This window comes from Vidua chalybeata, chromosome 7, assembly GCF_026979565.1.
Source record: "Vidua chalybeata isolate OUT-0048 chromosome 7, bVidCha1 merged haplotype, whole genome shotgun sequence".
In the NCBI taxonomy this organism is placed as follows: Eukaryota; Metazoa; Chordata; class Aves; order Passeriformes; family Viduidae; genus Vidua; species Vidua chalybeata.
This window is the reverse complement of record NC_071536.1, coordinates 10,659,097-10,675,046: the sequence shown is the minus strand read 5'-3', so window position 1 is coordinate 10,675,046 and position 15,950 is coordinate 10,659,097. Positions and strand designations below refer to the sequence as shown.

Genomic DNA, 15,950 nt, shown 5'->3' with positions numbered 1-15,950 from the left:
AACGTGTATGCAGCCAAAATATTCCTCATGTCAGGAAAGACTGTGTCATGTACTTTCTGAAGTAAACATGGTCGTCTCTATGTCACTTCTGTATATGTAGAATTGTTGAACTGAATTTCTCTTTCCTTCCTTTTTTGCATTATTTGATGCTGAATCACATACAGTGTATGGTATACTGCAGACAGCTGGATAAGTTGAACTTTATTTTTCCCCTTTATTAGTTCTTAGTGTTTCAAAACATCTCAATTTAAGAAAAGCTGAAAAACAGGAGAAAATTTTTTTGTATGCTTGAAGAATTCATACACTGGAATATTATTGAAAAGAAAATTGAAGATGAGTTATGATTTATCAAAAGTTGTGAGTAATGTGAGGGCTTATTTTCAATTGACAGTAATTTAGATGTAGTAATGTAGACAGTAATGGATAATGAAATGCAAGTTCTAGTTCAGAATGTATTGTGTAATGATATTGGCATGGCCCTTTCAGGGAAGGTATTTCAGGGAAGTGTGTGCTCAGGGCTGGAGGAAAACAGTCAATGACAGCTCCTTTGCTGAAGAAATTGTCTTGAATTTCTAAGGCCTCTGTTTTCTAACGGATGGAGAAAGACAAGAAAAATTTGACTGCACAGATGAATGGACTAATTGGATATATATCTGTAGTCTAAAGTACCCCAGTCAATGGTTTGACATGTTTTTTAACGGTATAGAGGACCTTGGAAGCTATGCTTTGTACCTTATGAGATGAAATCCTTACAAGATGATTTTATAGTAGCATAAATATGGGATACATTATTTCTGCTGAAATAAGTCTTTGACACCTTAACTCATGCTGATCAAACAGTGCATAGAGGGTATTGTTGAAACTACCATAAACATCATGTATTGCTGGGATTTTGATGGTGGAAGACAAGCTCATTGTGTCTTTGCTCTTAAGGCTACTCACTCTTAAGGCCACACATTAGCTTTGTTACCGAGGCTGTTCTTGCTTCATAGATTGTCTTGGACAATTTGCTTTCTGCTGTTTTCTGTCTTATAAATGTTATTTCATGGTGTGTGGCTAACTCTGTATTTTGTTGTGAATCATGGTGTTTTTTTAATGTACAGACACTCAATTCTTTGCAGTGGTAGAGCAAGGAAGAGAAATACTGTACTCGGTCTGTTTCAGGCTTCTGTGGGAACATTTTTGCACTAATACTTCTCCATTTGATAACTGACTAAGTCATCTCCTGTCTCACTTGAAACTGTCTTTTTTCCTTTGTTGTGATAGATCTCTGAACAACAACTTTTTTACGTGAGTTGACAGAAGTGGAGAAGAGATGGCCAGCTCGGCCCGAGAACACCTGCTGTTCGTGCGCCGTCGCAACCCGCAGCTCCGGTACACCCTGAGCCCCGAGAACCTGCAGAGCTTGGCCTCCCAGGGCACCATGCCCGAGAACATGAACTTGCAGCGTGCCAACAGTGACACTGATTTAGTGACCTCAGATAGCAGGTCTAGTTTGACAGCCAGCATGTACGAATATACCTTGGGACAGTCTCAGAACCTCATCATTTTCTGGGATATTAAGGAAGAAGTAGATCCAACGGACTGGATAGGACTTTATCACATAGGTAAGTCAAAATTGTACTGTAATATTTCTGTGTGTTTCTTGCTGTTTTGCTACTTCATATTTTCTTTTCTGATAGGTATTCTGGCATGCTACAGAATTAATCTATGGATAAAGCTGAGGTACAACTGGAGAGAGTTGCCTTGGGTTCCTCTTTGCTTTTCTCCATGCAGTGAGCTATGTAAAAACATGATTCTAGTTTATGTAGATCTGGTTCCACAATGACCTGCTAGAAGATGAAATGCATTATTCCTAAACAATAAATATGCATACAGTTTCCTGTTTCCACTTTTGTTGGTGGCTGGCTTACAGACTGGAAAATTTGAAGTATCATACTCATCATGTAACTTGATGTGCTTACAGTCCAATGTTTATACATTATCTTGGACAAATAACCTCTTATCATTTGTGAAAAGCAACATTATTATTTGTATAAGTTTTTGATTTTGTAGAACTGAAATAGCATTAATTCTGAAGGAGTGAAAATTTCTGTTTATGAGGAATTTTTGTAGAAGGAAATCCTCTCCAGAGATTCGTCTGTGTGGGTTTCTTTGTGCTGTTCAGGCTCTTTCATAGGAGGAGCTGGAAAGAGCTCTAGGCTGCCATGCAAGGGTCTATGGGTTGTGTGTGCATTAGCAAATAATGTGACTCCAGAAGGGTGGATCAGTAGGTCAGTTGGTGCTGAGAGCACCAGTAACCTATCTGCATTGTGATTTTCCTCTGTGTTTTGTTTAATCAAGGATGCAAACGTCCCTACTGCATGTGTGGTTTGGAACTGCCCAAAGGGCAGCCTTTATGTCCCTGCTAGGAAGGGAGCACAGCCAGTACCTGGAGTGGCACACGGGCTTTAGTCTCCTCCTCAGGAATCACTGCACTGAATTTAACCAGTGCACTGAATTTAACCAGTGCTCACTAAGTGGGACCGATGGGTCCATTTGTTCCAAGATTGTGCTGCTTCTCTGGACCTAATTACTCATGTACAGAGAACGGTGAATTCAAACTACCAGAAGCAGCTATAGCAGAAACTGATGGAAACAGTTCTGACCACTGAAGTTATATCTGGCTGGGACTAAGTGCAGTGCAATGAAACTGGCCTCAGTAGGATCTTTGAGGAATACCTGCTGTGCCACCTTTTCCCAAGATGTTCCATCTCTGCATCACTTAATGTTACATTCTGTGTAGATGTTGTTTCTAGTTCTCTTTTTTTAGTCTGATATTTTTTTCCAACATGACTGTAGTTCCACATAGTGGGCATTATTAGCTTGTGCTGTTCCAGTGTATACCTGGCTATAAAAGCTGTGTTGGAGTTGCTGCATAAGCTGCAGTCTCTCCTGGAACAAACTGTGGATATGCACTAACCTTTAAGGCACCTAAATGAGGTGTCTCCATAATAAACAGGAATGGATCTTCCCAACAGCATTAGCAGTTGAAGTGTAATCTGTGCTGTAAAATGCACAGATTGCTAAATGAGCTGAAACATTCTAATTTAAATACATTGAGAGCTTCATCTGCATAAAGGTGTAAGTCTTTCTTGCTGTTTTTTTATGGTTCACAGCACTTCAGGATTGATATTCAATAAGTTAAAATGCAGCAACTCTGTAAAATTCATATTGGTTCTTACTCTAGGCTGAAAGTGGTTTTTATCTCATTTTCATTATTAAAAATATTTCTACATTGAGTCTACTGAGTCCCTAAAGTACAAAACAGTATTAAGTTACCACAGGGTAAGAAACCTATAAGGAACACCCAAATTTATGTCTTCTTGGCCCTAAACTGCCCATTATATGACCATGTAATACCAGAGTGTGTGGATGCTTTCTTGTTAAATGAAGGAAGGTCCAGAAGCTTTTGTCTCCATTGCCACTTGAAATCCGTGAATGGTGGTGTGAGTTTTGTTACTAATTTAAAATAGACCTGAGCAGAGTCTTTCTTATGACTTGTGGTTTCATCATTCTGAATGATAAAATTGTACAGTTTTTAACAACAGAGGTAAGGACGTACTCAGTCTGATAGGCATGCCTGTCTATCTTTGATGTAAATTTTTTGATCAACTCTTTCAAGTGTTAAAAAAAACCTTATAATTTGCATAACTTTTATAGCCGCAGTTAAGGTAAGTTAAATTCTACAGGTATAATCCAGGATTTTCCATCCTTCATGACAATAGCTGTGAAGTACCTCCAGTTTCCACTTACTCCTTTGTAAATTGAAGACACTTCTTATTTTCTCAGGAGAGGCATGCTAGTTGGTTAAGATTTTTAAGAATAAAAGGTCTATTCTCAAACATGTTATTAACATGTATTGCGGTTGCTTGAGGTTCTCCATCCTGGTCTTTGTTTAAAATGAAAATTACTTCGTTTAAGTCTCCCCTCAGGCACAGGCTCCTGAAGGCACTGGGAATTGTGTGTGGTTACTAGCACAAGGCAGCACTGGGGCTCTGCCAGCTTGCTGCTGTACCTCCAGTATTCCCCTATGTCTTCTAGTAAAGCACCGTTTTTCGAGGAGCTAGGAGCAGGAAAAGGCAAATATTGTGCTCTTATTTTAAAATGCAAAAGCACAGTCCTATAGCTTTTTTTTTTTTTTAGTGTTGCTTGTACAATTAACTGCCATGCAATCTGGATCAGTGTTTTTAGAAGAAAAAGTGGTTGTTAATTCTGTGAAGAGAAGGTGAGTATTCTAAAATGAGCATCATTCTGAGCTTAGGCATTTGCACAGAGAGGTTTGGCAAAGGTCTGAAGCAATCCAGGTACATTTTCAGCTCAAGTTAAGTTTTGCAGAGTTACAGCCATTATAAAAGGAATTGAAAATGGAGCACTGGAAGCTGTCTTGCCTCTTCATTCATTAATTTACTCAATTAGCATGTTCTCATTAGTTTTCTATAATGAGAAGGCAGTTCTATGCTTCTGAGCATGGTCAGAATTGCAGTGGCTCATGAGAAATCCCACCAAAGTTCTTAATAGAAGTTTCTTTATAAGAGGCTGACCAGAGCCCACTGCACACATTCACCCAGCGTGGACTGGTGCACTTGGTAACAAGACTGTCAGCAGTCAGAGTCACTGCCTCTGCTGTTAGTGCTTTGCAGCTGATTGATTGGCTTTCACTAGGGAATTGTAGATGGAGCTTTTCCTAGTACAGTACAACTTCAGTTGGCCTGCTAAATGGTTATGAAAAGAAATGTTATTTTTTTTAAATGAGAAAAGCCCAAGGGGAAAACCACAGAATCATCTTATTATTAAGGACTGATTTTTAATTTTTTTTTAAAGTCTGTGTGAATATTTTTTTGGGGACTTCCGGTTATTTTATAAAAAAAAAGGAAGGAAGTAATAAATGAAGAAATACTTTGTAGAAAAGACTGTATTTTATGAGACATTAATTCACAAGATACTCCTGTACAGAAACTTTCAGTCTTTCATGCTTAAATACAAGGAATTGAACCTAAGTAAAAAATTCTACGTAGCTAAATTCATGCTTAGTTTTAATAGAATTTCATGTCTTAAAGAATGTTTTTATATGTATATGTGAGTTTGCTCACTTTTACCATACCTGTATCTTCCTCAGTTTCATCAATGTGCATGTGAAAACATGGCCAATTTTCTTGCTGAGGAACAAGCTCTTACTGAGCTTTGTATGCATGTTCTTTTTCTTTCCCAGTGTATTCCCAAGGATTATGAGAAGAAAAGTGTATGTGAGGGACATGGTGCATTCTGTGAAGGCAAACATCCTTTTTCCTGGCTATTTCTGGATTTGTACTGGCTGAACTTTTAAAAGTGCCAGTAGCACTTCTGGAACAGTCTTGTCCATCAAGTTTTGTTAAAGCAGCTTTCTGTCTGCAGAGGCGAGATGTGAGGGAGTGCAGATAGCACAGCTGTGAAAGCACAGAGGGGTCCCACCGAGGCTGCGTGCAAGGCAGAAATGTTGTTTGCTCTCTTTGGGTAAACCAGGCAGTGTTGTGTGAAATGTGAAACTGTCAAATCTGAAACACAGGTTTATAATTTTGGATTCAGCTTTAAGCTCTGCCTAGAATGGACTTGTCGTTTTTTCTTCGGGACTGGTAATGAGGATTGTCACTTGAGAGTGACAAGCATGATGAAGTTTGAAGAGAGGGCTTTTTAGTACAGATACTGGGCCTGTGCTTCCTTTGAGAAGTAGAGGTAAATTTTCAGTCTTTCTGTCCTAATAAGGAAGGAATAAATCCTCTTCTCAAAAATTCTCAATTTTTAATTAGGATTTAGACTGAAAGCCACCATCTTTTGAAGCTGTAGAAGACTACAGAATTTAACACGCATCTTCTTAGATCCATAAGGGTTTCTTGTTCAGTAGCAACCCAGCTTTTTATTTAATTTTTTAAAAAATATTGTTGTTACAAGCAATATTTAATATATTGGAGGTTGTTTTTTATTTCCTGTATCTAAGAGGAATCTGCATCTTGCTATGACAAGAGTGGTCAAGCTCTGGAATCCTGTAGTGAGTAATGTGCCAAATATTAGCCCCATTTGGAATCAAAGAAGATAAATGGATATTCAGTTTGAAGGAACTATGAAATCCCAGTTTTCTTGCTACTGTGTTATTGTAGCAACAGACTTCCAGGACTTTCTTGGAAAGTGAGGGCTGCTCAAAAAGATGAGCAGGTGGACTCTCCACTGCTTGTGGAATGCTAAGGGAAGTTGCATCTTGATAAGTGTTATGGGTTGTCATGAAGTCTCATATTAAAAGAAAACAGGAAGTACAAAATAAGGAATAAAAAGTCAGCAGAGAGAAGCAAACCCTATTTCTGGTTAAAATAGATTATTTCCCATTGCCAAATTACTCAGGTTGGCCTATTTTTGTCCTAATTTCCAGAGTCCTATTTATGAGCTGCATGCCCTCATTCTAGAGATCCTTAGCACATTCAAAATGCTGGCTATCAAAGGTCATTGTATTTGTTTCCATTAGCTGCTTTACAGAAGCTGCTTGGCTTTTTGTTATACCTACATCATGGATCCAAAATAGAATTAGAAAACCAACCAAAAATAAGAAGAAACAAACCCGCCCCTGATGTGAAGTTATATAGGGCAATTTAGATAGGCTCTGGGTTTATACTAAGCTTCCTAGGGTAATGGAGTTTGGAGCCTCTCCTTTTCAGGTCAGACAGGATTAAAAAGAAAAAAGCTTTTGCATAAACGGCCTTTAGTACGCTTAAAATAGAGGCTCACATTAAACAGAGAGATTATAAAATGTTAAAATACCTTATTCCTAGAAGATTAATTTGGTTTGCATTACAGGAAGCATACAAAGTAATATCTTCATTATCTTCCAGAAAATTCTGATTATTCACTTGTTTTTTTTTTTCCCTTCCTGTTCTGTTCTTTCCTTTTCCGTACTTTAAAACATTAGCAGTACTGTTCATGTCTGTTGACTAGTTGCTAGGCATAGAACTATTAATTTGTGGTTATTCCTCATTGTGGCTGCTGCTAAGGTCTGTAAACCACTGGCTTGAGTTTCTTTGTGGAAGAATCTTTCCTCAGCTGGCTCCATGAGAGTCTCTGGCTTTGACTTCCAGAATGCTGGCATTGTGCTCTTTGTCATCAGTCATAATGCCAGAAAAAGCTGCCTTGATTGTTTCATTTGCTGATGACTTAGTAATATTTAGGGAAAGGCTACCTCTTGAGTGGGATAATGACAAGTGGAGGCAGTCTAATATAACAACTGTATCCTAAAATGTGGTGAGGCTTCAGTGGTCTAAAAAAACCTGTATAATAAACCAAGGGTCTTCAGAAGCTTTCCCTCCAGGTACTGCATTCCAGTTTTATTCTTTCAGTTCTGCCTAGGTCCTGACCTACATACAAAGCTCTTTTTTCACCAACATGGAATTTCTCCTCTTCAGTTGTGAGCTCGTGAACTTTGTTCAAAAATCAGTGTATGGACAGCATAATACCATTTCTTAACTGTAGAAAATTAGAAGATGTGGATAGAAAGTATTTTCTCTATGTATTTTTCTTTGCATAAAGCAGATGCCTGAAAAGATACTCGTTACATTATAAAATATATACTAATTTTTTGTTTTAAGGAGAAAATAATTAATTCCCTGCTAAAACACCCAAAATGTAGGAACTTGAAGGATGATATATAAATTCAAGCTGTGACATAAAAGGTCTTGCCAGAACATCCAAACTTTTCAGTTAATTGTGGTGTTTTTTTCAGTTTTTCAGATAGCCCTGACCTGAAAACTAGACAAATGTAGCTGCAGGGAGGACATTTTCAGCTGTGTTGTCAGTATCTTTCCACTGCAGGAGGTTTTGGCATGACAACATTTATAATCCTTTGGATAGAAAGTGGTCTTCTCACCACCCTGACTTTTTGAAGTGACTGTTCTAGCAGATGGGAAGATGGCAAATACAAACACTGGATAGTGAAAAACAACGTGGACCTCTGGATTTGTAATATTCCCTTTTACCATAAAACTGCCTTGTGTCAGCTTGTATTTTAATTTGTTTGAAGGAGGTTGGATTTAATTTTTTTAAAGACATTTCCAGTGCTGTTTTCTATCATTAAATCATCATGCCATACAGTATTTTCAAAATAATTTGGGAAAACAGTTATTCCAAGTCAGTGGTAACCAGATTGAAAAAGGAATTGCATAAATTCATCTATTGATTTTTTTTTCATGTGAGAAATAGATTATGGATTAGTTTTGCATTATGCATAGTGTTAGAATTCCTCCTGTACATTTTTTATGAAGTTCTTGGCTCCTGTGTCTGCACGGATTTATCAATGGCTGTAAGAATCTGAATTAATTAATGTTATAAGCTGAGTGTTAAATAGGATATGTTAAGGATGTGACTGGTGTAGGTAAAGTCAGTGGGACATGAAAAGATGAGACACAAACATACTAGGACTCTGAAGCTAACACTTTATTGGCAGATACATTTAATATAATTTTTAATAGAGTTTGATATTGGATACACAGGTTCTTAAATTATAACTGGAGGAGGTTAACACAGGTGCCAATACTGATTTTGATAGGCCTCCTTTCCTAGCAAAGCTCATCAATTTATGCTGTTTGAAGGACAGAAAAGACACAGAGAATGGCCAGATCTGAAACTTCTCTGGTATGAAAAAATTTTCATGTGGGCCAGAGTGGTACCTAGCCCTTGTAGGATTTGCCATTTTGGCATGAGGGAGGTTCTGGGTTTGGGGTGAAGATGCTGGAGCTGTGCAGTTCCACTGACTGCTTCGCCGGCGCTCACCCTGTGGGCACAGCAGGACCTGGGCTCGGCTGCACTGGCAGCGTTTCCTGTCTCTGTGCCCAGCAGCAGCCAGGACCCCATCGCCCTCACTGTAATGGGCAGCTGATTTTCAGGCAAGCAAACCCTGTGCTTCTGAGCTTTGTTTCAAGGTCTGCTCAAGCTCTCTTCATGAGATCTGCCTCCTTTGTGCGGCAGTCATTCAGAGTTAGTGTCAAACTGTTTAGTCTTCCGTCATGTTTCAAGTCACTGATCACTAATGTGTCAGTAGTCCTAGAAAGTTCATAAAAATTAGTAGGTTCATTGCCCTTGTGATTCCTACCCTAACATTGGGAAGAAATTAATCCCTTGTCTTCCAGTGCGTGGTAACGAAAAAGATGAACCTACAATTTCCATATAAGTAAGGTAGTCACTCTGTATGTACTGTAGGAAAAAGACTGATATCTGTTCAGATATGGTATGAGCTCTCATGCTCCATTAAATGTATCATTCCTTGAGAATTTAAATTTCATCTGGTGGTCAAAAATATAGTTCATGTGACTTAAGTCACACTTGAGGATAATTTTCAAGAGGGGAATACTGAAAGCTTGGACCTAATAGGTGTCATCTGTGAAGAGGACTAAGAACTCAATTCATTCCATGCCTTGCAAAATCAGGACCTTAATCAGTGTTTTATGTTTGCCATAAAATGTGGAAGCACTTTCTTGTATATGAAGCTAGTTAAGCCTAAATGGGTTTGACTTTGTAAAATGAAATATGTGTAGAAAAACATTATAGTGCAGTAGTAGGCACATTTGGTTGTCACCGAGATAAATATCCAGCAATGACCTCATTAAAAAAGAAAAAAAAAAAATTATGTTCACTGTAGTTTAATTTGTATCTAGAGGTTCATGCATGACATAGTTCAGCAGATGGAAGCCTGCAGGGTGGGGGAAAATTCAGTTTGACAAATTTTTCAACATAGATACATCTCTTAATTTTAGTAGACTTCCAAAAAGACACTTGCTTCCCAGATACTGAATAAGGTTGCAACAATCTACCAAAGTCAACAGTGAGTAAGATTTTTAGGAGTTATTGATGAGGTTGTGCTTAATGTGCAGGCAACAACAATTTTTCTGATGTGTTCTTAAACTTGTAAATTTGAGCTGTAGGGTGAAAAGTACATTGTCCAGTTCCTTTGAAAACCCCAAACCAAACATACCCCTGCTATGTGTTGAGAAGTGAAATCCCGGCCATTCCAGCTGACATCAGCACCACTGCCCCAAGGGATGCAAAGATCTATGGCTTTTGTTGTGCATTCGTTAATCTGAGTCGATCAGATCAGGAAAGGTTTGGGGTTTGGAAAGCAGTCCTAATTACAGCATGTTGAACTGATTGCACTCCTTCTCTTCTGCTCTAGCAGTTAAATACAAATCTCTCTGTTTCGGAGTCACGTAGGTGACTGTGCTTGGTGCTGCTGGGTGCTGGCTCAGCAGTGCTAAGCTGGCAGAGCATTTACTCTCCCAGGAATGCAAACAGCTCTGGGCCAGTTCAGCATCTCGGAGGGGCTGGGGGACAGCAGCTGGGGTTACCTGCAGGAGTGTGGAACCAGGAGTGGGAGGGAGCCTCGAGGCAGTAATTTGCCACTGGACCTGCTCATCTGCAATGTGCAGCAGTGACCCCAGCAGAGAGGCTCTGACGGGATGTGATTTGTAGGCTGCTGTAAAAGGAGTGCGAGTCTAATTGCACTGCTTGCAATTACTTATTTATGTCTGGATTTACTTGTATTGCTGGGAGTAGCTGAGTTGGTGAGCCTTTGTTTCTAGTTGCATTCAATTCTAGTTTCTGTTCCTTGCCTGAAGAGTCCCAGGAAATTAATGCTTTATAAGAATATGCTCCTGGAAATGGAGAAGAAATAATGGAAATATTATATGTAGATGTTTTCAAGATAATTACACAACTTAATAAAACTTGCCTTCATTAATCTACAGTTTTGTGTTCCTTTTTGCTGTTGCATGTTAACACCATGGGGGAGAGTGCTTTTTATTTCAGAGATTTTATGCTAAAAAGTTAAATAAGCAAAATTCTTATTTCCTTTCTTGACTTCTGATGATGCTTTTTGCACAGGTTGAAATGATACTGCTTCTGAAGAACTGCAAAATGACCTTTGTGTTTCTTCTGGCTTCAGTCTCATCCAGTTTAATCTGTAGAGCTATTTAGTACTTATCATAAGCAGTATTTGGCTTCATTTCTCTCAGCTTCATGACATCAACTTAAATATTTGTGATGAGAAATAACTATATTTGCATACTTTTTGTTGAAGAGGTAAATCTTAACTGTGAAGTAGTCATCCATCTCACTACAAAACTACTAAAGCCGAAATGTGAGAAAAATGATCTGGCAATCTATAGGGGGGAAAAAAATCATTCCTATTACTCTGAATGTGACAGGATGGTGCTGAAGACAAATTAGCAGTTTTTCTTGTTATTACTCGAAAACTCTGTTTATGCCATCAGTGCATTACTCAGAAGTTAAATTATGTTGGAAATTCTAAATTGTCTTCATCTGAAGTAGATTGCAGAAATCATGAGTGATCTTCCAACCTCCTTTCCCCCCCTCTACTCTATCTATATACTGCATGCCATATGATGCAGAATACATTGTAAGATGCTATTTTTTAGATAATGTCCTTTTGTTTAGGACTGCTCTGCAGTTAAATGTAGTAAATCAAGACTTTGTCATAAAATTCCATTTAAGTTTCCAAAGGAAAACTGTCTTCTGTTTAGTTAGAGCATGAACTCTACCAGTTACTTTGAGGTGGCTTATTTGATAGTCAAGAATATTTACTAGTGCGTTGAGACATTGATACATAGCTGGAAACCCCTGAAGGTAATGAGTCTCTGATGAGGTGATTCAGTGTTGTGTTACTCATCTCACTGAAAAGGCTCTCTTGGATATATGGTTTGACCATGGACTCTGTGCCTCTAGGAGTAAGCACTAGGATCTGAAAGCTCTCATAATGCACACATACAGTAGTGTTTTTAATTTAAGTATAGGGGAGATCCACTAAACTGTTTCAGGAAGGTTTTTTGCCTTTGCAGGGAGAAAACAAACTTAGGAAAACCATTTCCTGATTAGTATGTTGCTTTTAAAGGGAGCGTAAGGAGAATTACAAGGATGGGAAACAAACATTGCGTTTCACAGAAAATATTTCAGGTTCTTTTAGAACTCCTTCCTGCTCATTTCTTTAGAAATCTAAGACTGACTTATCTTATTGTGTGTGTATATTGGATGAATTTCTTCCAGGATGTGTTGGCTCATTTCCTTGAGTACTTCTAAATTTTCTGAATTTTTTTCAGTCACAACAGATAGCTCAAAAAGCTTTAAGGAAATGAGTCAACCTCCTGAAATAATTGCTTGCTGAATAGAGGATACTGTGTTCAACATCACAGACACACGTGATAGTTCTGTGGATACTAATTAACAGATAGTCTCTTAAAATCAGTTATACGGGCTCCATGTTCCAAAATGACTTGGGAGACAAATACCCCAGCAAGACGTGAGCTTTCCTGTTAGGAATGTGGGGCTTGCTTCTATACTGACAGGTATTGGTGCGAGAGGTGCAGATGGGGAGGTGACAGGCAGGCTCTCTAATGCAAAATTAGGGATGTTGTTGAATTTAAGTGTAAATTAATGGGAGTAATGTAAAGGTGTTGAGTTGAGGACCACGAAACTTTCATAAAACAACACTGAAATCTGATGGCTGTATAGGCGAAGTGCTTTGGTCCTTATTTTATTGCTCACAAGCAATCTGCATTCTGGTTCCATGAGCCCTTGCTGCGAGTGTCCCGAGTGTCCTGCAGGTGCCCAAAGCAGGTGAGGTTGTTCTGTGAGGAAAGGCTCTGTGCCTGGCCACGTTCCCTTTGGATTGCAGGAGTCCCAGCAGGGAGTTTCCTTGCCTGGGGCTTTGCTGAGTCACTGCGCTGGCAACTGACTGCAGTCTTATATAGTTAGATTAAAAATAAGTAAGAGGACACCATTTTAGTAACATATCTGTCTTATACAGTAGGTAGGCACAGGATTTGGGTTTTTCTTTACTTCCCAAGGATTACTCAGTGACTCAGGGACAGAAATGAGAAAGCCAGCACCAAACGCCATGATCTGGGATTTTCTGTTTGATGAGCCTAACTAAAAGTAAAACCAGATGGCCCTTAATATTTAAAAAGTACTGGTACTGAGCTTTGAACTCTGAGGCAGCAAGTAATAAGCCAGCTTGCCGTGCTTTGGTGCATTACACAGAAAGTCCCCAATGCTATAAATACCACATCTCTAAACGGAGATGATGTGTGTCTCCAGACAGGTGACGTGCACTGTCAGGCACTCGAGGGAAATCTGAATACATGCCCACCACATAGAGAGAAGAAAGCCTGGAACATCTGCAAAGGAGTTGACCCTGTTGGTGTGTAAAGTGTCTCAAAACAGTGGGAGTTGCATAAAAGCAGGTACAAAATACAAATTCAACTGCAGTGGAAGAAGACAGAATAAAGTGTAGGGCTCTGTGTCTGGTTTTGTGGTTGTTGTCAGTGATTGTTGCCTGTAATTTGTGGTCATGAAGAATTAATTTGCTATATTTCTCTTGTTGGAGTATGTGTTGGCCGTGGTAGTTTGGTACTGTGATCTGTAAGCTTTTTGATACAACCTTTAGGAGTAAAGTAGCAGGTGTGTGCAGGCAAAAGGACAGAATAGTCATGGTTTATTAAAAAACAAACAAAAGCATTGCATCAATAGAAGCATCTCTGTTGAAGGATCTGAAGAAATTATTGATTAATTTGGCAGGAATGCAAGAAAGAAAAACAATGTTTGACACAAGATTGACTTGCAGGTCCAGCGTACCTATCTGTTTGCAGCTCTAGCTTGAGCATAGGGGATGGTATATCCCAAGTGTGATAGAGAAAATCAGCAAAAATAGGTGGCTAAAACCATCAGGACAAACTCCTGGCTCATTGTGACAAAATAGGTTTGGTGGTCTCAGCAAAGAACCAATAAAAACCTTGTGCATGTCTGTCAAACAAGCCCGGGGCTGCAGTCCAAGGGAACCTGAATCAGGTCAGGGACAGTGCAAGAATGCAGGCACTGAGACAGCAGTGAACACGTTCTATTTCCTCCATCTGTATACCTTGCAAAAATAGCATCTTTGAAAGTGTATGTGCAAATTTGGAATGTGCAGTGCTCCTGATCTATTTCTGGATTATCCTGGGTCTGCTTAAAGATTAATTCAGTGTATAAGCACGCTATACTGTTTGGTGCTCGGGACTGAGAAAAACATGATGTGCTTCTGTAAAGTGAACTGGGTCAGACTTCAGTCATATGCTCATCCAAAGAACCTATTCTCCTGGTAACTACAGTGCTTCACTAATTGTGCTGCTAAATTCTGCAATGTCAGCATGTTAGTGCCAGATCCCCAAATGGGACAGTCTGTGTTTGCAAGTAATCAGTGACACACAATATAAAATTAAGCAAAAATATAAGAAACTGTAAGCTGTAGATACTGCAGCTTGGCTGAAAATTATGTTCCAGGGACTTGGTTCACAAATATTAGCAAGATTTACAGCTCACTGTACAAACCTGTGGCTAGTTAGGTGGGCTATAACCAATGTGAATGGATTTTTTTGTTTGCAGTTTTTATATCCTTTTAAACCCATAGATACCTTTTTTGTTGTTTTTGTATATTGCTTGCCCACTTCTTGGATTTACGCTACTGCATTGAGTAGTTCTGGCTGTGCTCACTGGAACAAAATATGTATTTGGAAACACTTAGAGTATTTTACTTCAGGTGCAACATTAGTAGGAGATGCTTAGAAAAGATGTTTGCTTTGTAATAGGCTTGTTGGGCTTCATAATGAACTCAGATTTTTGGACCATTTATTATTTTTGTTGGTCGCTTTTACATTTGAGTTAAATTACTGAGACATTGAAGCATGACAAAAGGATATTGTCAAAATATAAACATTTTTCTGTATTCCAAACCAGGAAGCTCCCTGGCTTTCTAATAAATTCCCTGAGAAACCTATTACTGCCAAATGACAATAGACTAGTTTGCATTCCTGCTTAAACAACCCATAATATTGAAGATAAACTTAAAAACAACAGCTGCTAAGGGAATATTAAATCCCACAAGATCCTTAAGAGATGTGTGCTGCAGAGACACAGAATAGAATGTTTTTTGACAAGTTTCAGAAACCAGAAGAATTTCTAAAAGGCAGTGAGTAATTGCTTGAAACTGGCAAAGAAAACTTGTTTTCCCTAAAAAAAAGTATTTTTGGGAATGGACTTGAACACTGAAAGTGAAGTGCTGGCTGATATTGTTACTGTCAAAAGGTTGGAACAGACTAAGAAGAATTTTGATCAATGTCAGAAACTGCAAGCAATAATCAAATGCAATTGAAACTAAAGCTGAGGAATCAAAAGGCTGTCCTTTCTCTCCTTTCAGTGATGAGTCAGTTCTCTCCACCCAGTGTTGAAGGATGCCACATTGCTGAAAATTCAGAGATCTCTGTACCATCATAATAAGTTCAGGGTTCAAACCATCAACCATTTGAGAATGCAAAACCCAAACTAACCTCCTGGATTCCTAGATGTCAGCTGTTGTGTGTAGGAAAACTCTTTTTTCTGTGTGTCTGATCTGTTCTGTGGGTGTACTGCTTCTTGTTTTAGCCCTCATTCCTTGCAATAAATAGCATTTTCACACACTCACATACCATAAAAAGAAATAAGTCTGAGTAAACACCAAGTGAAACAAGGGCTGAAAATGCAAAAGTGATTGAGGGTTAAATGAACTCCACCGGGCTCTTGGGGAGTGTATTTGGCACATACTTTGCTCTTTCCTGGTTCATTCCAGGAAAGGAAAGAGAACTGTGGGGAAAGCTGAAGTTGGGACTTAGTATCAAAAGCAAAATGAGAACGTCAAACTAGCTGGCCATAAAAGCAGCTGCTGGATCACTGTGTGCAAAGGCTGGGTCTGCTTTTTGGGTGATGCTGGCTCTGTAACAAAATGGTTTGTGCTCAGAGTTTAACATCCTTGCTAATGATCAATTAATCTTTTTTTTTTTTTTTTTAATATGTCTTACAGAAAACTTGCAGTAATTCTG

The 15,950-nt window shown here is 38.8% G+C and overlaps 1 protein-coding gene across 1 annotated transcript in view; it reads left to right on the top strand.

Annotated features, from left to right (window-relative positions):
* The window catches only part of HECW2 (HECT, C2 and WW domain containing E3 ubiquitin protein ligase 2), a 143,136-nt gene that overhangs the window by 44,091 nt on the left and 83,095 nt on the right, over positions 1-15,950 (top strand). The window contains exon 2 of the mRNA XM_053947323.1: positions 1,267-1,607. Within this exon, the coding sequence (XP_053803298.1) occupies positions 1,316-1,607 (292 nt within the window). The 5' untranslated portion in view covers positions 1,267-1,315. The remainder of the gene's footprint in view (positions 1-1,266; positions 1,608-15,950) is intronic.